The sequence below is a fragment of the Montipora capricornis genome, chromosome 2 (assembly GCF_036669925.1).
Source record: "Montipora capricornis isolate CH-2021 chromosome 2, ASM3666992v2, whole genome shotgun sequence".
Lineage (NCBI taxonomy): Eukaryota > Metazoa > Cnidaria > Anthozoa > Scleractinia > Acroporidae > Montipora > Montipora capricornis.
This window is the reverse complement of record NC_090884.1, coordinates 53,842,275-53,864,774: the sequence shown is the minus strand read 5'-3', so window position 1 is coordinate 53,864,774 and position 22,500 is coordinate 53,842,275. Positions and strand designations below refer to the sequence as shown.

Sequence of the window (22,500 nt, the reverse complement as noted above, 5' to 3'; positions counted from 1 at the left end):
TCAGTATTGTTTTAAAAATGGTTAATGGGATCTTTACTTAGGGAAAATTCATAAAATAAGCAAGATGATCCCTCAAACGTTAACGGTCAAATCCATCACACCCCTAAGGCCACAGTGGTCTTAGAGAAGGTGCGACTTAAAACCACCGTTCTGTTATTTCTCTCATAACACGTTAAGAATAAGCAACAAGTACTTTTTGGACGCACTAATTTCCGATTGGCTATTTATTTATTTACTTCTTTATTACAAATTCAAGTTACGTATTAACACTCATTGAGCTGACGAAGTTAGAGAGATTTAAGGTCCTACTATACTATGCGAAGCATTTCACTATTGGTGTCCACATCATATTTCAAGAATATGATGAGGACACCAAATAACCCCATAATATATTTTGTTCCTTCTTTTTAGCCACCTATTAACAAATGATTACACAAAGAACTCGAAATGGAGCAGTTTTACGAACTTCTGACGTAATTTTTACACTTCTCACAAAACCATTTTTTTATTCGTGTACGTACAGGGAATGTGGTTCCTTTGATCCAGTAACGTGTGGCTATTTGATGTTTGAAGTTCTAACTGCTTTGAGTCTGAAGAAATTGATTACAAACGCGTTTGAAAATAGGCGGTCGAGATCAATATAGACAGCTGCCAAAATTTAGCACATATCTTGCGTCTTTTCGCTTGCAATATTGCCCCCCCCCCCCCCCCCTCCTCTTTCTTACATGGTCTAAAATCCCACCTCGAGGGGCAGAGTATACAACATATTTAGAAATGTTGGATACTGTTCAACGAGAAGGCCGTCGCAGCCTCTTGGAATAGAAAGAAATACCTCTAAAGGCAACAGAGCGAAGCTTGCAAACTAGAATAACAAAAACCCAATAATTCCCAAAATGTAAATTCCACACAAACGGGCTAAAATTATTTCGAGGATCAGAGCAAAAAGGCCAAGTGGTTTCCGCGTGATTTCTCAGGTGTCAATTTGAAAAACAAAATGCTGCCATTTTCCGGTCGAATAAATCGCATTTAAAGTTATTTTGTGACCTGTCGCACGCTGTTTGCCAAAAATTGGAAACGGGTTGAAAACATGCTCGGTTCATCCTGTTGTTGCAGTGCTTGTTAGCCCTTGACACAACTTCGAGTACCTCCGGAGTCGACTCGTCGTCTATTACGCAAAGTGACAACACCCGCCCAAAAGCAACTTAGGATCTTTCTAATCTCTGACAGTTTTCATCCTTTCAATCCCAAGAGTGATTGATATAAATGTTCTCCTTACAAACTCAATAAATTGTCGAGCAGACTGTTATCACTGAGGTGTTTAGTCTAGATTATCAAATTCCCATAACTGACATAAAAACTAACGTATGGCAGTAAGGAGAATTTAGTTTCAGATCTTGGGAGTGAAAGGTTTAAGTGTTTGTTCTTTTTATTCCTGTGCCCGGAAATGACACGTTTAATGCGAACATAACTAACTTCTTGATATCACCGCAGGAAGATAACTAGTTAAGATACGTAACCTTTTCTTTTCTTTTCTTTTCTTTTCAACTAAAAATTACTGCAATGGCATCTCTTCCTGACTGATCCCATTTTACAAAATGCTACAACATAACCATTGGAGAAAGAAAGGAGGTTAAAATCTTATTCACCAGTCAGCGGGACTTTAAAAGCATATTGATAATCAATTCAGTGTTTCTCTGTTTCACTGACGTCCTCATCTATATAACTTTTTCATTAACTGAGAGCAACAATTTTTCTGGATACCATGCTCTAGTTTCAATTCAGGTAAAGACCGCAGCAGATGCAGTTGATCTAGTCAGCTTGACTCAAACATTATGCACCCTCATTTCACCACAAATCGCTCATGGTTTTAAAAATATTGTATTTCTCGCAGACTTTATAATCCTATTGGTGCACAGTTTTAACACCTAGATTGCCTTCCAATTCCTTCCAAAACACAGCGACTTTGTAAATTTTAGAATGTCGACAATTTGTAAAAGCTGGAATTATTCATTATTATTTGGGATTGAAAGAAATTCTCAAGAAAACCTGGGAGGGTTGGAATCTCTGTTGTGAATTTTTCATTTTCCACAACATGAAACAAACCGACCGTGAACATCCTGAGTAACCTCCTCTACTTCATACCCAAAAAATATTTACTGTATAATAATTATGCTATCTGCATGTTGTGGTATGTCATTTCATGGTTCCAATATTGCAAGTAACTAGTTTCCGTCTCACAGTTGGATCCATAAAGACAAATTCCTTCATCACATGGGAATAAAATTGTGGTCTTGGCATAAAATATTAACATGAACATTTCTCTTGGTTTGCTTGCTGGTCTGTATGCAATGAGTTTGCTGGCCTCCCTGCTAATGGTTTGTGTTGTACTCCCGACTCGGCTGCATTAAGATCCAAACTAAAGACAGGAGAAAAAACATTAAATGCAGTTACACACCACAGTAAGTGACACTTCACAAGGTAAGATCATCCTGCGGAGTAGGACACAAGTTTGGGTTTTAGTCTACCACGTTAACCAACATAAAAAATGTCACCTCTTTAGCTTGTACATTTTGTTTTCCCATTTCAGACCACGTGATGTTACTCTAGGGAAAACTTTCTTTCAAATGTCGTCCTATGTACGTGAATATGTATGCATAACTTATGAAAAAACAAAAGGAAAATTCCCTTGAGAACATCACGTGGTCTGAAATGGGAAAACAAAACGTACAAGATAAAGAGGTCTATTCAATGGCTGGAATGGTGTTGATGCCAAATGGAGCATCACGAGAGGCTCTTATAACTTAAGCGTCAATTAATACTAAAACTTCCAAATGCCACTTCACTGTCATGTGCACTCCTTTAAAATATTTTTGTATGTGTATCAGTTGCTATCCACTACAGGACACTTACGCCAACATCACAAAATGCAATCGGCTGATTCAGAGGATTAAAAGAACTTAAAGTTGCAACACTAAAATTATCATCCTTTAGCTATGACGTGATTCTTTAAACATCACAAATTTACTTTGTTTCATTTAATTTGCAAAAAGGCAAAGGGGCACAAAAACTAGGTAATATGGCTCACAACAAGGCAGAGGCTTATTCCAGTGTTTTAGTAGCATAAAGTGACTAAGAGTACTGCTACTAAACCCCCATCCCCTCCCCTGGACAGGCAGGGCTATCCCCAACAGTCTGCCACCTGTTTCTATTAATTTTAATTTTATACATTTGAGTTGACAGTGAGGAGCAAAGTTTCTTGTCCAAAGACATAACACTGTGATAGAGCCACACCCAGAATACATGTCCCTGCCTGGGGTCAAGGGTCCAGCAAGCTACACCACTGTGCCTCGCACATTCAAATGATGTTGCTTCATTTTTATTTCTGGCCGTAACTAACACAATTTTCTTGCACAAAATTAATGTTGCTGTGGTTAGTTTTTTTTATTTGTTTGTGAGTGTATAAAGAAGAATAAGCAAAAGTTAATCATCATCACTCCACTCACCTGCCATCTTGAATATTTTGGTAGATTTTCTTCGCAGTGTCAAGGAAAGCATCTTCTACATTTTCACCACTAGGGAAAATTAAACAAAATCATTGACTTTGGTACTAGACTAGCAGGTGACGATTTGGCCTTATGAATACCAATCATAACACCAATCATTAACTTGAAGACTCATAAGCTCAAATTCAAATCAACAGTTTCCTTTTTCATTACCCTAAACCCTAAACCCTAACCCAATCACTGCAAAGGAATGGATTAAAATACCCAGCAATGTGATTGGCACTAACCACTAATAATAATAATAATGGAAAATTTATTTGTCTTCGAATACAGCTGTAAATCTCTCTACGTATAGGCAATTAACAACTGGCTGCTTGAAATTGAGTGATATACTTGTATACTGTATTTACAAATGAATAAAAAAAAAAAAAAAATATATATATATATATAGATACGTAGACTTGAACTAGGTCAAAAACATTTATTTGCTACTCCGAGTTTCATGCTTCTCACGAAGCAATCATCAGGCAACTGCCAAAAAGAAGGAATACATGGTGTTTTACAGTGATTTTGAAAATAACGGTAGCAATTCACTATAGGCTGGGGTGCATAGCAACGGTTAAACAATACAAACTGTTTCCAGTGAGCTGCTAAAAATAAGCCTTAAATAATTACGCTATTGAGAAGGAGTTTCTTTGCATGTCTGCAACTTGTTACAAGCTCATTTCTGTTGTTAAGGGTCACCAATTCTGGTCTACAAATTATATAGTATTTCTCCCACAGATAATTTGTAGACCAGAATTGGCGACCCTTAACAACAGAAATGAGCTTGTAACAAGTTGCAGACATGCAAAGAAATTCCTTCTCAATAGCGTAATTATTTAAGGCTTATTTTTAGCAGCTCACTGGAAACAGTTTGTATTGTTTAACCGTTGCTATGCACCCCAGCCTATAGTGAATTGCTACCGTTATTTTCAAAATCACTGTAAAACACCATGTATTCCTTCTTTTTGGCAGTTGCCTGATGATTGCTTTGTGAGAAGCATGAAACTCGGAGTAGCAAATAAATGTTTTTGACCTAGTTCAAGTCTACGTATCTATTCAAAGCTCTGGTAAACCCATTGAGCACTTTTAGCTGATGATCAATTTATCACGTCATTTCATTTTATATATATATATATATATATATATATATATATATATATATATATATATATATTACAGTTTTATTAAGTCTGGGCTATCCCAAGTCTTATTTCTACGACAGAATATAAAATATGTTGCTCTAATGGCGAGACTTATCATTTTTTTGATTATATAGTGTTGTTGCGTTTTGTCAATGCCAATGTCATTTATCATTTCTAAAAACATAGAGCATTCGTTGGAGAGAACACCAAGGGAGCTCATGGAAAGGTTTACAAATTTGACAGATCTGTAGTTACTTCTCATGTCTTTGACCACCTTCATGTATTTTTCTTTTTTGCGTTCTACATTGTTTTTAAGGTTAGATTCAAAACCAACCGTTAGTTCTAGAATATATAGGCACTTGGACTGTATTAGGAAAAGAAGATCTGGACGATAATTTTCACCAGTTATAATTGAAGGACTCGGAAAGCCATTGACATCAGCATAGAGTGAAGAGCGATCATTAATTACAGGTTGAAGTGAATTGGCAATGAAGTTGAGAATTGAGTCGTGTATAATAATAATAATAATAATAATAATAATAATAATAATAATAATAATAATAATAATAATAACCAAAACACTAATAAAAATCATTATTATTATTGTTGGTTTCTGTATCTAATGGTCTGCCAACAATTGTCAGTAGCTTGAACCTTACAGTTTACTGTACACAACCATTCTGAAAGGTACAGTGTGTACTTGTTGTGATGAGAACAATAAGTATTATTATTTACATACAAATACTCACGTTTTTGCACTTGCTTCACAATAGAGCAGTCCTGTGAGGACACAAAGGCAAAGTAAAGGATTTTCATAATACTAAATTATTTGGTTAAGTGTTTTTGGAAATATCGGGTAATTGCCACACCAGCCCAAAGTTCCGTGATTACAGTCAAACCTCAATTATCCGGACTTTTCGATTATCCGGACTTTTTCTCTGGTCCCGTTTTTGTCATGAATATTAATAAGCTTTGATCTCAAAAGCTTTTAGAGGTAAAAAATGTTTAAAATCAAGAAGAGTGTGTTCAAAACAGCGCATTTACCGCTTCGCTTTCAAAAGATTTATTAGCGCTCGGCGACAAAGAGCATTCTGATGCATTCAGCTGAATTTTGATTGGTTCAGTATTGTTTTGTTGCTAAGGGAATGTCATGCTTGATCAGTTCGATGAGCGTGGGTCATGTAAACGCATGCAACGGTCACGACTCAAACGACAGCATGTCTTCGAAGCAAAAGCGATCTGTTCTCTCGATAAAGGACAAACAAATAATTATTTCACGTTTTGATAAAGGAGAAAAGGGAACAAATTTAGCACTTGAATTTGGCATGAGCAAGCAACAGATCTCCGATGTACGCAAGAACAAGGACAAATACGTTTTCATAAAACTATAACAGAATAGGTTTTCATTTATAAACAGTGTACATGAGTTCATAGAAGAAGATTTTTGTAATTAAAAATGTGCTATCTTTATTTCTTTTGTTTACATTGTTGACTCATTAATATTCATATTTTCGATTATCCGGACTCTTGATTAACCGGACTTTTTACTGAGGTCCCGACGAGTCCAGATAATCGAGGTTCGACTGTAATAAGAATTACCCTTGTGCCACAAAGTGGTTAAAGCTCAGACTGCTGTAGAGGCTTGTTGCAAACTTTGGTCTAAGCGATACTTTCCCAGTTTGGATTCAGCTTCAAACAGACTCCAGCTAATCCTAAAAGAAGCTGGCAGCTTATATCCACTGGGGAAATCCTTAGTTACATAAGCAGGTCAAACATGCCAATCTACATGAATATATTTTGTTCTAAAATTCATTTATACAGTATATTTACTTATTTATCTATTTAGTTATTTATTGACTTAGGTAACTCTTTTCGTTTAATTACTCTATTTCATTTATTTTTCGTTTGTCCTAGTTGCCATTAAGAACTGTATGGCTTAATGTCTCCCGCTTCTATTTGTTGTCAGTTACTGCATAATGTAAATCAGTCATCATTACTAAAATAAGTAATAATATAATGCAACTGATGATGATTGTTGAATGATCAAAACATGTCTTGTTTTAACTTGAGAGTACTTTAAAACTAAAATAAATGAGACGAAGTAAGGGATGCACATGCATTCAGCTTTTTCTTTGCGGTTTGAAGCATTGAAAAATAATGTGAATTCCTACCACATGTATCCTCATGCAGTGTATGTTTCAATAGGAATCTGTACTAATCATCTATACTTGCCATTCTCCTCTGCAAACTGCTTGGCTTCTTCATAAGTCACATCTCTCTGTTTAGAAAACAACTACATTAATTTTATTTACTTTTCATGAACCATGTCTCACAAGCATCGATATTCTGCAAACCCCCAAAGATGTACAAATGTACCAGATCCTATATGATCTACACAGAATTCCCAGTAGCAGTGATTACGGGAGCTGAGCAGGACTGACAAACTTGTTACTTCAAACATCCAATGTTTTCATCCACACACTCCTAACAAACTTGTCATAAATTTTCACAAGTGAATTTTACTCACAAAAAGTTAATAGTTCGCCGCCATAACATCAAGTACAATCAGTGCACCTAATGTTATTGATCAAAGCACTTAATCATTGACAGATGCAGATAACAGTGTTGGAACAAGTAGTTCCTAGTTAAGTGAGAAATACACTTGATAGTAACCCACCTGAGCATCTAGGTCCGACTTGTTCCCAATAAGAAATATTACCTGTAAGCACAAGTAAGTTCCATTTTTTAATTTCAAACTATATAAGAATAAGCCAATAATTTAAATTTTCAACACAGTGTCTAGAGTAAGTAGCAGAAGAAAGTCTTGAAACACTACGATGGTTTGATTGTGAACAAACATGAAAATAGCAAATGTGATACAAGAATGGCCAGCAGCAAAGTGGCAAGCTGCAAGTCTTGTAAGGGGTGCCCACAAAACTAGCAGCTCACAGCTTTAATTGCTACTTGACACTTGCAGATCTACATATACACTGTACCATATCACATTATTTTGTAACTTGTTTTCACAATCATTTCCCATGCATGCAGTTTGAAGCAAAAGAGAGACAGCTCACACTATACATGGTTGGCACATAAAGTGAGTGCACTATTTTAACGATACAAGTTTGTTAAATACTAATTTAACTAACCCACTCTGCAAGAATGTCACAGTGGTAAAGCAATGTGTGACGTGCATAAGAAAAAGCAAAATGGCGAAACACGTTGGGCATCATTTTTTGACTGAACAATACTTGATGATCAAAACCCTAAGTACTTCACTTGAACATGCTGCTAAGTTTGTTGGTACTTATTAAATGCGTCTTGCACAATAAACTTGTAAACAAGCCTTACTTAAGTACAGTTTACCTGTGCAACTTAAGCTTACAGGCTTCCACTCAATACCTATTTTAGTGCTCAATATTCAACAATTTTGACATCCCATTTATCTTTTATTGCCCACTGATGCTGAGAGCCAGCAATAGCAGAGCTCTGCGCACCAAAGGTGCTCACGCAGAGCACCATGAGTAAGATGGCAATCCATCTATATGAGAAAATAATTAGGTATGTTGACCGCTGACGAGGTACTGAGTTTCGATTGGATCGCAGGCTCAAGTCAGGTTAACTAATAAAATCTGTGTTACCGTGTTTGGGTTTGTTAAATTTCTTGCATCAGTGAGCCAGCTGCTTAAATGATTGTAAGTACTTCTCCTACAATGACAAAAATTTCAATGTTAGTCAACAACAGAAACAAATTTGATAAAATTGATTACAGTGTAACTTAAACTTTTATGCACGCTTGGATGTATTTTTGCAGGTTGATATGATCTTTTATTTTACCTTGTGATATCGTACACCATGAGAGCACCAGCTGCACCTCTATAGTAACTCCTCGTCACAGCTCTGCATATTTGAATGAAACAGTCAGCATTCATCCCTAACATCTTTCTTACACAACATTGAATTTGCTGTTGGTTTTGTGCCGCTGTTATCAGTAAATTCTGATGTACCTAAATCTCTCTTGTCCTGCTGTATCCCATATTTGGAGCTTAATCTTTTGTCCAGAAACTTCAATTATCCTTGTGCCAAACTCTACACCAATGGTGTGCGGACAGTCTGCCATAACTAAGAAAGAGATCATGACAAGTTTAATATTCAATTGTATGATATTTGGGAAATACAAAATCTACATGTAGTTTTCTTTACAAAATCTGGGAAATTCTCAGATACAGCTGTATGAGAATAAATGACCTTTTTTGGTTGTGACTTGGCGATACAAGTACTCCTTTGCAGAAGTCAAACCTACACTGTACATCGCTTGAAATTAAAAAATCCAGGTTGTCCCGTTTCAAAAGTCGGGCAACCAAACCCATGAATATGGTTGCATTTGTTGGCATTTCCACAATGGTGTCTGATTGCCATTGCCTACACATGTTTGCGATATTCCCACTTGCATCTTCCTATCTGACAATGTTTTGTAAAGGCTACAGATATTCAAAGTACATGTACTCAGCTGCAGCAAATAAATTATCATTAACTTCACACTACTAACCAGCATTAATAGAAAACCAACAAGGAAGTTGGGTACTGCTTATGATTAATTCACCTTCAATATTATTTTAGGCTTGGTCGTCCAATTTCTTTTCTCGGCGACCAGGCTTTTTACTGTACCAAAAACTGGTCGTCTGGTAAACTTTCTGGTCATCTCGGACGACCACTGCTAATTTCGAGCACTGAATCTAAGACCTTGCTATTCCTAATTCAGGCACTCTACCGATGAGCTACAGGAGCCTTGTGGAAACTAATCTCCATGTCCCAAAACACAGAATTATGTTATGAAAAGTACTTTTGACTTCCTTGAATGCTGGTTATCACTTACAGCTGCTTTGTTAGGCCTTTCAGGAAAAGAGGGCAAGATCAAGGAAGTGCACAGAACCCTAGAAAAAGCCTTTTACTGCTGATGCATTTATAAACAGTCCTCACCCTTTACAGGTACATTCTCTTGTTTCATAACTACAAACAGATAGTTTTCAATGCTTACATTTCTTTTCTGTAAATTGATGTAATAAACAGGATTTGCCTACACCCATATCACCTGCAAAACATGAAGAAAATAATTTGATCTAATGGGTAAACTAAACACCCAGATACAGAACTCTCCTAAAATGTATTTATGAATTGGAAATCTTTGAATCTGTGGACCGCCGACCGGTTGGCTCAGTTGATTGAGCATCGGAAATCTCAGTGGGGAGGTCATGGGATCAAAACACCAGCCAGGCTAACATCTAGGGTCTTTGATTAACTAAGGAGAAAGTGCCCCCTTTGTAATGACATCTGCAAATGGTTAGACTCCCTAGTACATTGTATTCTTGGATAAGGGCGATAAACCGTAGGCCCCATCTCACAATCTTTGAATGTTCAGAAACCTGTGGGATGCAAGGCTGCTGCCTAAGAAAATTTTCCGGAAGCCCTTCGGGCTCCCAACATTAAAAGTTAGTAGCCAGAGTCATATTTTCAATGTGCCACCCATGACTTACCAAAAAACTGATGTGTACCTTATGACAATAAACGTCGTATTTATAAACGAAGTGAATAAAGCAATCACATTTTTCCAATTCAATTAAACTCTGTTTATCTTCAAGATCAAGGGCGATAGTAGTCACAATTCTTGATCCTTTCCGTCACCAATCAACATTCCACGTCGGAATAATAAAAGTACAAGTAAAAGCATACTTCACAAAATAATTTACTGTCTTTTGGTTTAGCAATTTACACGGGAAAAGGGAGATTCACATGTGCAGCACATTAAAGTAGTGCAGACATCACCAAAACAAATAATATTTTCTTTCTTCAGTATTTAATTTGAAGTTAAGAAATCACATTACAATCATATTACCCCGTTTTACTAGTAAGTCTCTTCAGAGCTGATGGGGAGAACATGTTTCCTTTGTCGCATAACTTTCCGCAAATTCACACGCACAAATTTAACTGTCTTTGAGTGCACAAATTGAACATGTGGAGGCAGCATTTCCATATTTGGGAATCTCATTGCAACCCGGTCTCTGCACGCTACAAGTTTACAAGTTGAAGAGTCGTTTATTTGTTGAATTTGCTTAACTACTGTACATTCTCTCCAACCACATCGCTTTTTTCATAGCTTTATCTCCAGCTGGGATCCAATTTACAAGAAAGTGAGGATGAATCACCTTGTGATAAGTTAGGCGTGCATTAATATTCGGGCTACTCGTTCAGAAATTTAGTCACCCCGCTCGCAAAGAAGGTGCCCCAGGCGACTGACCGACCATTAGGCAGAAGCCTTGGGATGTAAAAGAACACATACACTACTTGCAAAGAGTATGGCATGGAGTTCCAGGTGCTGTGACGAGTCTGTCGTCTGTAGTATATCATGGTTGGGAGGATAATTGCTCAGAGATAGTTACACTAAGCTACTCTAAAATCCAAGGATAAATAGATTTGATGATCAGGGCTTGAGACTAACTTTTTAGCTTACTAGCCTAGTCGCTAGTATCAGGTCTGATTTCACTAGCCAAATCTAAATTTGAACTAGCCAGTTTCATCATGCGCAGTTTCATTCATTTGTAAAATTATCACGAAAAAAATTCCACATTTGCAAATACAACTCACACTTTTAGTAAATATTCTCATATTTTCATATCCATCCTCACAACAGTGGCGCAAATATGCCGGAATGTACGGCCTCCCATATTTTCCTACCGAGGCAAAGTTTTCGTGGCCTTGAGGCTAATTCTCACAGAACTTTGCAACTCACAAATGCACTGGAGTATGGAAAATCCAGAATAAAGTTAATTAAAACGTAAACCGTGCACAAAAAACTAAACTGCTCGTTTGGAGGTCTGTGGAAAGGCTGTTCCTTTGATTAGAGCTATTCAAAAGGACAGACTTGCCCTCATTTAAGATTTTCTTTTTAATTGTTTCAAACAGCAATCAGTGCATTTTATGCTTGAATGGTTTTTGGAACAAGTTTTCTCTTTTTTATGCGAGATTCACCATTCCTAGTAAACGAGATAAGTCACTCCTTGTTATCTCTTTCTATTTTTTAATTTGAAATAAGTTACATTTGGATTCAATTTCTAAACAAGTATGTGACCTATTTCCATATACAGCTGCAGCTGCAGCTGCAGCATAGTCACTATCAAAATTTAATTATACTGTAGGAACTGGCTCTTTGCGATCAAGAACTTAACAAGTATATTTGGCTGGGTATTCCCTTATGATATTCATTAAATTCTCACTGTTTTGAGGAGTATCCCCATTGCCTGAATCGTACGCCATTTTCATTACTAATGCTTGCCTCTAATTCGTCAAAACCTATCACGTACACAAAAATATCATCGATTGATCGCAAACAATCAGAAACAGTTGACGATTGTGTTCCCCGCTTTACCATTGTCACTCGTCGCCAACAAGATGTAACAATAGAAAATCTTCTCTCTTGCGTTTTGTTTGCGATCATTGGCGAATATCGGCAAAACTGTTTGTGATCAAGCTCTCGGAAGGTGCTTGCGATTGTTTGCGACGGAGTTACACGCATAATTATGGAAACAGCAGCCGAGAAGCTCCGCATTATTTCACATGCGATTAATCGTTCGTAATGTGGCATGGGGAAACTGTAATCCGCATTGGTTTCCTCTTTATTTTTTTCTTCAACTTATCATTTTCTAAGGTTTCTATTTTTTCCTTTTGTTTTATCCATAAGAAATAATTTTCATTTTTGTTTTCATTCAGAACTCCACTGCTTCACAATGTTTACTGGCCCCAATGACCAGTGGAAGCTCAACATCTACTAGCCAAAACTGAAATTTCACTAGCCAGTGGCTAGTTGGCTACCATTAGTGTCAAGCCTTGATGATGATTTAATGCAATTGTCACTAACTGGATTACAGTACGTAACCTAGTCAGATTTAATATTTCTGTTGTATTTATCATCTGCAAAGAGAGCAGTTGATGGACATTTTGAAAACGGAGAAAAGACAAAGTAACATTAACTAATCTGAGGCCCAGTAATAATGGCAGATGCAAATATAAAATTATGCCACTTAAATTTCACCACTGTTGGCATAACAAACCGCAGAATAAATAATTTATGCCTAAAATTGTTATTTACTGCAATATTAAGAAAGCAACAAACCAAGAAATGCGAAAGCCAAGTTTATATCTTAGCTTACCTATTATGATGTACTTGAATATGTAAGAGTAGTTGTAAGGTCCCGTTGCCGCCATTTTAAAAACACTACAAAACAAAAGGAGCAGTAAAAAAGTTAGTAAAATGTAAATTAAAGAAAAGTACTTCCTTTTAATTTTATTTAGCTCGATAATTGACAAATGTACATTACACTGATCTTTTTTTAAGCTTTAACTCACAAATTTCCTGATAGCGATTTCGTGAGAAATAAAAATAATAACCAAATATACTTTACTAGAGTTTAGACGTCGCTGTAAACAAATTGTTCGTGAACTTCCTAAAAGAGATCTATATTTTGTTGGATTTTAAGCAACACGTGAAATATGAGGTCCGCAGAATTATTATTCATGAATAACTCCAGACCGAACGATTACTCTACAGAACAAATGAGAACACAAGCATTGAGAAAAGAATTGCAATCATATAGCTGGAGGTAACCAAATAGCTCTTTCACAGCACTTACCTGGAAAGTAACAGAAAAACACAACACCAAAATCTAGGAAAATGGCGGATCCCGTGTGATAAATTTTGGTGAGCATTGTGGGTAGGAGAAGTCGGGGTATTTCGGATTTACCGAAAACGGTTCGGTGATGATCCGAGAAATCCGAGTAGTCCTAGAAAATTACGTGGTCGCACAGCTCGTACACATTTCTAGCAATGGTGGACTGAAGTGTACTGAACTCCGGAGATTCGTAAGCGATAGTGAATTTTACTCTGTGAGTAAATGGGAAATGACTACCGTTTGGAAAAGGCTACAACGTGTAGGGAAGAAAGCATCCAAATTTCAATTCACTGCATTTTATCAGTCGCTCTCTGTTGAGTGTGTGCGAGGTGGAAAATGGTAAGCGTGAAGAATCCTGTACATGTTAATTAATTGTGTACGGCCGTCTAGTCATTTCACAGTGCGTCCTTTATGACTGTATGTATTCTGACCTATGTTGTTTTTGATACCGTGAGAATTTTATTACTCACCCAAGCAGATATTTTCCAATTTTCGGACCTTCACTAAAATTCTAGCTATTTCCAGATCAGGCGTATCAAAATGTATCCGGGCATGATAGCATTTTGTTGTGAACGCCGTTAAGTCGGCCTACTCAGACTTTAATCTTTTGAACAAAGATCACGCCGTCATCGTCTGAGTTATTTTGGCCAGTCTAGCTTCTATCAAAATTATTGCGTTGAATATCTTGTAAAATGTCGCTTTAAAAATTTCAACGCCTGATCAATTAGAAATTTACTGCAGAGGGGTTTTTTTTTTTGCTTCTCTCAGTTTCACTTACGCTTTCAAGGTTGACTTTTATTTGTTTGTGAACTTTTTTGTGAAACTGAAAGAAACATTGGAGCTCAACAATGACATAGCGCTTTTAAAATAGCTATAAACGTCGAATTCCGTTTACTGGACGTTCAAGCGTGATAAGAGTCTCTCATTTTCAAGAATAATTAGTCAGCTAAGCACTGATGGGGCATTAAAAACACGAGACTTACATCCATGTCTAGTTATGGAATTTCAAGTCTGTCATTTCTTCAACATGTGTGACCTTTTTTTATTGATGATTGAAGTGACTGGTTTGTTTAGGTTCACAGCTTTTCAAAGTTAGGTGTTTTCCAAAACAAGGGAGTATTGCAAATTTGTTGGTTTTTTTTTCAAGGCTTGAAAATTGTTCAAATCAGTTTCATGTTTATTTGTCTGGTGACCTTGCAAAATTCATGAGTGGTAGAACAATAGAAAATAAAAGTATTTCTTAAAGCTAGCCCTTAACCTTCAGCCTTCTAAAAACAGAATGTAAGTGATATCTGTTGTAAAAGTTTGGGATTTAGTGCAGGAAGTTTGCACAGCTGTGCATTGGCATTTCCATGGGGCCCTGACTTATAAAATTTGGTACCTTTCCAGGTCCTTATAATTTTTTTCTTTTTTTAGATACATTGTTTTCTTGTTTTTAAATAACAGTATTTAAGTTAGACTATATAATCATGTGTTGTTACAAGGGAATTTGATAAACTGTAACAATTTTGGTAGTGTAGAAGCTCTCTAAAGCTAGCCGGTTTTTTTTGTATTTTAGCAGCTTCCGTTCTGTTATTTGCCGTTTGCCTTATTGGTTTCTCTTGGACAAAGGCTCCTGGGTAGCAATGCAACAGACCACTTTCGGTATATTAACCCTTTCACACCCAAACCGGCCTAAACTGGTCAGACTTACATGTAGTATAGGCCTTATCACGGTTTTCCACGCCATCTTGATGGGCAGGCAAAGCGGTCAGAAATTACAGTGTTTGTATGGGAATCCGATAGCAAATAACTTCTTCCAAAATTGAATTTTACACAATTTGTGAATAAAAACATTAAAATACTAGGTAGAAGATTGTATTCACCAAGTTTGAAGGATGTAGCTTTCCTATAAGTGGCTGAGCTATTTTTTTTTATTTTCCTTACATTAGTCTTAAAATTTTTCCCCCCCCGCGAACTGCATCTAGACGTTTGTCTACCCAGCCAAATTTACAGACAAATGTATGAAAAATTCAAAAAAATTAACTGAGCATCTTCTAGCCAAGCTACATACTTCAAACTTGGTGAATACAATCTTCTATGTACCTAGTATTTTAACGTTGCGATTCAGAAATTGTGAAAAATTCAATTTTGGAAGAAGTTATTTGCTATCGGATTTCCATATAAACACTGTAATTTCTGACCGCTTTGCCTACCCGTCAAGGTGGTGTCGAAAACCATGATAAGGCCTATTTTACTCTGTCTAACGCCAGACGGTTTTACTCATCAATGGGGAAGCCCTGGGAGTCAACAGGTTAAAATTCAGCTTGAAAGAGAGGTTTAGAGGACAAAGACAAAGGAAAGTGGATGATATGCTAATATCTAAAGTTCACATCCATTGCAACCTATTTCTATTGTTTCTATATAATTATCCTCTCTACCTCACTAATCAAGCTGAATATTGATATTTTGAAAATGGCCTATTTGCATTGTTCCTTGCTGCTATGTTGTGGTTCCTTGGACTAAACTTTTAAAAAAACTAGTTCCATAAGAGATTTTTCCTTTGCCTTTACACAAAGACAAATCAAAATTGTACTGGTTTGAACAATAAATTATTATTTTAATCAAGAAAAAAATTGAACCATGACAGCTTCACCTTATTGCCCAATGAGTTTTTGGTTCGAATTTTGGGAGCAACTAGTTCAAATTGCTGTAAAGAGATTGAAATGCTTGTGTTTATGGCCTAGACCTTCCATGAATGAAATATTTTAAAATTGTTTACTTTTAGAAAACTCTTTTAAAATTAATCTCACCAATCTGTTGCCAGATGTTTTTCTTTCTTTTTCAAAGTTTACAAATGTACAGTAGCCTCTTGCATCTAGACATTAATATTTTTGTTTTGGCTTATAGATGTGAATTGGTCCCTAAAGGCCAAACAAACATTAGTCGCAGGGTTTTTAATACGAATGCAAATATATATGTGGCAAAATTTAAACAGTTGCAGAAGGGACCACAAGTGCCAATATGCGTTTGCTCCTAGAGGGGTCTGAATTTTGTTTCCCTTAGAAATGATTTCTTGCATTTAGGAGCAAGATTATTTGGCTTTTTTACGAACAAAGCTTGGTTAATCCAAGGTTCATGCTCTGTGGCACACATTTCTCTTGTTATTTGTAAAATATAGGGTAATTTGTCAATCAAAGGAGGCTGCAAATTCAAGTCGAAAAGCAGACAAGTTTTACCAGCTGTCAGTTCTTACTAAAACCCCTGTGTGAAAATGGGGTTCTTTCTTTGTAGATCAATGGAAGCATTCTTCACAATCCTAGTAGTCTACTCTTTGGATGAGAATCGGTTTTGCCAAAAATAAGAATATGCTATGTTTTGAGGCAAATTAATTTTCATCCATTTTGAAATTCTGTTTAGTGTGTTATATGCATGAGGCAGTCTCTTTCATTCAAGCAAACATCTGTCAAGCTAGTGGCTTTGTTTTAAAGACTAATGACAGCAACCTTCCAAATTATCCAGTGTGTATCACTGCTAAAAATAACAACAATTTTTTGCTGTCATTCAAGCCAAACATACACATTAAGATCTCTTGTTTGGGTAATGATGTTATCTTATTTTTAAGTCCACAAACGCCATTGACTGCCAAAATCAATTCCAGTTAAATTACTGCTCAGTGCTTGAAATTACCAAAAAAAAAATCCAGTCGCAATTTTGCGACAATATACGAAAATTTAGTCTCAATTTTGCAAATTTTAGCCGCTGTGTCATGTTGTCAGTGGTGTTGCAAAACAAAATATGAGCTCACAATACTTGTGTTAAGGAAACCGCTGAAAAGTTGAATGATATAGAAGGAATAGAGTTGCATTGTGCACGTAACATCTCAGCGAAATTATGCTACAATTACACTATCTTCAGATTGAAAGAAAATTCACGTCAAGAAACAAATATTTTTATCATTTCTTTAGCAACTGCTAACCCTTTTGTTTTAAAAGAGCGGAGGTGAAAGCAAATCACAAATTTGCGACTTCTCCAGATATTTTAGTCACAAAGGGAAAAAAGTTAGTTGCAAGTGTGACTGTATTGGTGGCAATTTCATGCCCTGACTGTTGGCTTTGGTGCCTTAAACCAGTCTCTTGCTGAAAGAAATATCTTCCAGACAACATAGTTTATGTGTTGAAGCTCTGTGAACCTCATTTGTGTAATTAATTTCTTGTTATCTACAGGTTACCAAACAAACTAGTTGTGGTGTGGATGCGACGGAAGAGAAGGAAAGCTATCAAGGTACAGTTGTGGTCAATATTTGGTGGGATGTTTAATTAGAGTTGCAACAGCATTGATAGTAATTGGCCTCATTGTTGTGCTTGGACACAAGCAATGAGCCCTTTTGCCTGGGGAGGTGATGAGTGGGTGGGTGGGTGACTGTTTCGCATCATTCATTTAGTTGAATATTGTGTGGCCATTGTTATGCTAGCACAACAGTTTCCATAATGGTTGAATGGTGGGCCAGCAAAGCGTGCTTGGAGCTCAATTTTGCTATCAATATTTGTGACCCATAGTTCTTTAATTGGCATTATGTAAACTCAGTTTTTCTTGCAATTAATTTTGTCTGTGTTCTTAATAATTGCTGTGTTTTCCGAAACTCATTTATAGAATCATTAGGTACTGTTTTTCTTAGGCAATGTCGTGGCAGCCCAATATCAGCAATCCATTCAGGGGTATCATTGTTTGGCCGGAACCAGAACCTGTTGACATTACGGTCACCCTCTATAAGGTATATGGTGTACAATGTATGGTGATACACTGAAAAGGTAACTTAAGTCTCTGTTATGAGCCTAGAAATTAAAGACCCATCAGGCCTGTGCTGTGATACACTGAGATAAACATTAAATTAATGAAGTGAAATTTTTTGTGCATGGCAGCAGCATCAGTCTTGCCATCTTCATGGCTTCATGAAGCCTAATGTCATACCAGGACTCTTTTTAAGACTTCTCAACACTGAAGTGAGTTACAGTCATGACTGCCAAGTGTAATTATTATTGTGTACTATATAACCATTATTCAATATTGTGCTGGATAAGCTCAGCCTTAACTGAGGGCCCAGGTTGTCTGGCTGTATCAGAAGTTGTGAAGTATGGTGAATTTTTATTTCCGTTAAATCTTGGTTAGGACTCAAAACCAGACAGTGAGTTTGAAGACAAGGAGTGGACGTTTGTTATTGAAGATGTAAGTAATACATGAATGTAGATAGAAAAAATAACTACTAGTACTCAGAACAACTCTAATGAGTAATCAGAGTGAGAATTGTACTCTGACCACCAGATCTCAAGTGCAGTACCCTAAACACTTGGCCAATCGTTAGTCCTTTAATGTTTTTGTGGAATAAAACTGATCGAATTAAAGTAAAATAAATTGACATCTTGAATATCCATGATGATGGAAATGAATGATTCATCGTTTGTAGGAATCCCAGACTGGACGAAGAAAGCCCATTGCCACTGGGGTAATCAATATGGCAGATTACGTCAGCACAGAGAGTCGAACATTCGATATCACACTCACCTTGAAGGTGGCTAGTAAAAAACTGGTTTCGGCTTCACTTGACTTAAATTTGTCATGTGTGCTGATCAAAGAGGGCATGGCAACGTAAGTATTAAAATACATGTAAACAAGTGAATTCAGACTTCGTACATTATCTGCTTTGCTACGGCATTCTGGATAACCTATTAGATTAGATGCCAACAGGAAATCAAGATCTGTAACAACATTTTTGCCTTTTTTTCCCAAAATTTTTTTCTTATCAGTTACACCATTGTGGTGTTTAGCTCACCAGACTTCAAACCCACCTTTGCCGTAATGCCCCTTCCTTGATGAGATTTGGCAGTATTTTGTCCGTCTTACCAACTTTCTATTAGTAGCCTACAGTGTACATGTACATTTCCTACTTTAGCCCAGGAAACCCCTTGATAAATAGCATGCCATTATTATGATCAATAATTATTAATAATTATTATTATAAATCATTGTCAATATATTCATTATATCAATACAATAATTAGCAATATTATTATTGAACGAGGCTGAGTAGGATATGAAGAATGCTGCAGGTCGAGGAGGGTGGATAACATCCTCCGAGATCTGCAGAATTCTTCATATTCTACGAAAGCCGAATTCAATAATTGCTTTATTTTTCATTCAAAATATTGTCTAAACCTACTCGCAGCCATTTTGCTGCTCAACAAAAATAACACAATCTCGTCCCCAGCTTTTTTTGGTCAACGGTTCAATAATTTGCAGCGGTCTGCACTTTTGACGTCACTGGTTCAATAATCTGCAGCGGGCTGCCTTTGTGACGTCATTGATTCAATATGACGAAGTTTCTTTCCAAATTTGGTGAACAGCAGCTGGTTATGGTGAATTATGTGTGTGGTTTTAACCAATCAGAAATGGGGAAATGTTTTGAATGAATAATTATTATTATATTGATATTATTAACCATTTGCGTGCTGATTCCGCATTTAACTAACTTGCAGACTCTGAAGTTCATATTGGATCAACTATTTCATTTTTAATGTCTGTTAATCATTGTAATATCAGTGTTTACTTCAGAGGCATTAGATTATAATCCTATTCTAGAATACAAATTAATAAGTGAAACAGGGTCTTAATTTCTTTCCTGGAAAAAAAAATTGACGGGACTTGCTGTAAGAAATTGCATGTAGACTAACTGAAGTATTCTAAAAATATTACTGGGTTCTCTTGTTAGGAGTCAAACCTTTGGATCACTAATAATAATTATCATCTACCATGGGGATAAAAGTACATTTAATTATAGGATGATAATTGTTTTAAGAAAAGCATTTTCTGCACAAGTACTTAATATGATCATTTTTTGCTACAGTGATGATGACATGATCAGTATTGGTAGCATGATGAGTTTGAATGATACAGCAGATTTCAATTTGGATGATGATGATGATATGGAAGTGGCACCATCACCAAGGTTACGGCACAAAAGAAACTTGTCATCTGGCAACGTAAAATTCTCTCCAGGTACACAAAATTATATATATTATGGAGCTTTCACAGAATGGAAACTTCAATATCAATTTTGGGCAAAAGTACTACATGGCTTAACTTAAAATACGTTCACAATGCTACCACATGGGCAATCAGATATTGTTTGATGCTGGTTCATGATCATATTGTATTGCTTATGGTCTCCCTTCAGAAGACAATAGATAAGACTGGGTTTCTGATAAGATTATGCAGCAATTTTTGGCCATATTATGCGTAAACATGAGTTATAATTATGCAGAAATTTAAACAATTTATAAAACTAATAATTAGGCCCATCAAATGTATTTCCATGCTTATGGTAAATCAGGACTCAAAATTGCGTCCAAGACATGTACAGTCGCATTTGCACCTGAATTTTTTCCTCTTTGCAATTAAAATACCTGGAGGAGTCACCAATTTGCGACCAGCTTTCACCGTTGAACTAAAAGGGTTAGTAGTTGGCATTTTGCCGCAACTTTTGCTAAAGTAAACAAAGCGCTCTATAAAAAATTGTTGTTTGTTGTCATGAATTTTGTTTCAATTTGGAGATACATGTATGGAGCAAAATTGTAATGTGGTTGGACTGCAATCCATTCCCTCGATCATTCACCATTTCCAGTGGTTTTTGTTACACATGTAGTACGGGCTCCTCTTTTCCCTACGATTACAAATAATACAATTTAATTTGCAACTGTAACTTGCAAGTAAAGTTTCACCTCTTGTTGCAAAATTGTGAGCAGATAATGTTTTGTTTTTAATTTCAATCCAAGGGTATGTTTATAACACGGTTTAACAAGTGTTCAGGCTCATTTGCGAAAAATGCTGGAAACTGCTTACAACCTTTCAAATACATTTAAGGGTTTCAAATAGTCAATCTCTGGCTTTTATGTTTTTGAGGATGATAAGCAGCTGCTTTACCACTAACATCAGGCATTTCTTCTGTTTTATGCGGAAAATATGGTAATTATGTAGAGGATCACGCGGATCCACATCGCTGCATCCTGTCAGATGCCATGAGTCAAGAGTGTAAAAACGTTGGATCTTGAATGGTTAACTTTATAAGTTTGCATTCATTGCTGTTCAAACCAATTTGTCCCATTGTGCTATATTTGACACCATTTTTTTTTGCAATTAATTTTGTCTAGAACCTTGGGCAATTACAGTGTAGCTCGGAGATAAGCATCCAACACAAAAAATGCATGCACCATTTTGGTGTATGCATCTACATATGTGCACATGTGAAATGCATTTACATGTATTCATGGCCATTACATTAAATTTTATTTGTATTCCATGTTCAGTTAAACAACGGGAAACTGAAATACACGTTGTGCATTATTTCATGCAGCTTTTTACATAGGAAAAAGTTTGTTACAAATACACGTTGTGCATTATTTTATGCAGCTTTTTATGTTCTGGGATAACCTACATAAGGGAGAAATTGGTAGCCAGGATGTTGAAGTAGCTGTCTAACTAGAATGAGAAGTTCAACATATTGTTCATGTAGCAGTTGATTTTTTTGAGAAGGGTTTTGAAACTATAATTATTAAAGCTGCATTTAAAGACAAGTAGATTAAAACTATTGACAATTCATTAAGCAGTTAATTCTGTATTCAATACAGTCATGCTTGAGAAATTGTCTTTTTATCTGCATATACAGTAAGGGAAAATTAGGACAATCGTCTTTGTTTTGTCACAGCTGCAAAATTAAAGGAGCAAACTGACTCTAAAGTTACCAGTTCACTTTCCGCATCTCCCCTTGGTGGTAAAGACAAGAAAACACACAGAATAAGGTCAAAGTCTGCATTGGGAGAAAATGTCAAGGCTATTGTGAGTGAAGCACAAAGAAAACAAGATGCTCTTAAGAGGTATCATCCAGAGGTTTTCCTAAAAGATTTTCCCATCAAGAAACAACCTAAGATTTGATGAGTTGATTTGAGTTCTGTACAGTTTCCCCAACTATAATTATTGTATATATGTATACATGATTATAATTTATTACATGTACTTTTATTATGGCATCTTTGTTTCTTTCTCAATATCTCATTT

The 22,500-nt window shown here is 36.2% G+C and overlaps 2 protein-coding genes across 2 annotated transcripts in view; one reads left to right on the top strand and one right to left on the bottom strand.

Moving 5' to 3' along the window:
* Positions 1-1,862: 1,862 nt before the first annotated feature.
* LOC138027095 (ras-related protein Rab-14) lies at positions 1,863-13,450 on the bottom strand. The gene is made up of 11 exons (XM_068874604.1): positions 13,375-13,450; positions 12,895-12,959; positions 9,729-9,782; positions 8,698-8,812; positions 8,528-8,590; positions 8,332-8,398; positions 7,368-7,409; positions 6,923-6,968; positions 5,440-5,470; positions 3,504-3,572; positions 1,863-2,416 (listed from the first exon to the last, which is right to left on the bottom strand). The coding sequence occupies exons 2-11, from the start codon at positions 12,947-12,949 to the stop codon at positions 2,305-2,307; spliced, it is 654 nt and encodes a 217-aa protein (XP_068730705.1). The 5' UTR covers positions 12,950-12,959; positions 13,375-13,450; the 3' UTR covers positions 1,863-2,304.
* Positions 13,451-13,558: 108 nt separating this feature from the next.
* LOC138027566 (EH domain-binding protein 1-like) overlaps positions 13,559-22,500 on the top strand; it is a 31,495-nt gene continuing 22,553 nt past the window's right edge. The window contains exons 1-7 of the mRNA XM_068875112.1: positions 13,559-13,752; positions 17,619-17,676; positions 18,071-18,166; positions 18,562-18,618; positions 18,857-19,038; positions 20,294-20,445; positions 22,151-22,319. Of these exons, the coding sequence (XP_068731213.1) occupies positions 13,643-13,752; positions 17,619-17,676; positions 18,071-18,166; positions 18,562-18,618; positions 18,857-19,038; positions 20,294-20,445; positions 22,151-22,319 (824 nt within the window). The 5' untranslated portion in view covers positions 13,559-13,642. The remainder of the gene's footprint in view (positions 13,753-17,618; positions 17,677-18,070; positions 18,167-18,561; positions 18,619-18,856; positions 19,039-20,293; positions 20,446-22,150; positions 22,320-22,500) is intronic.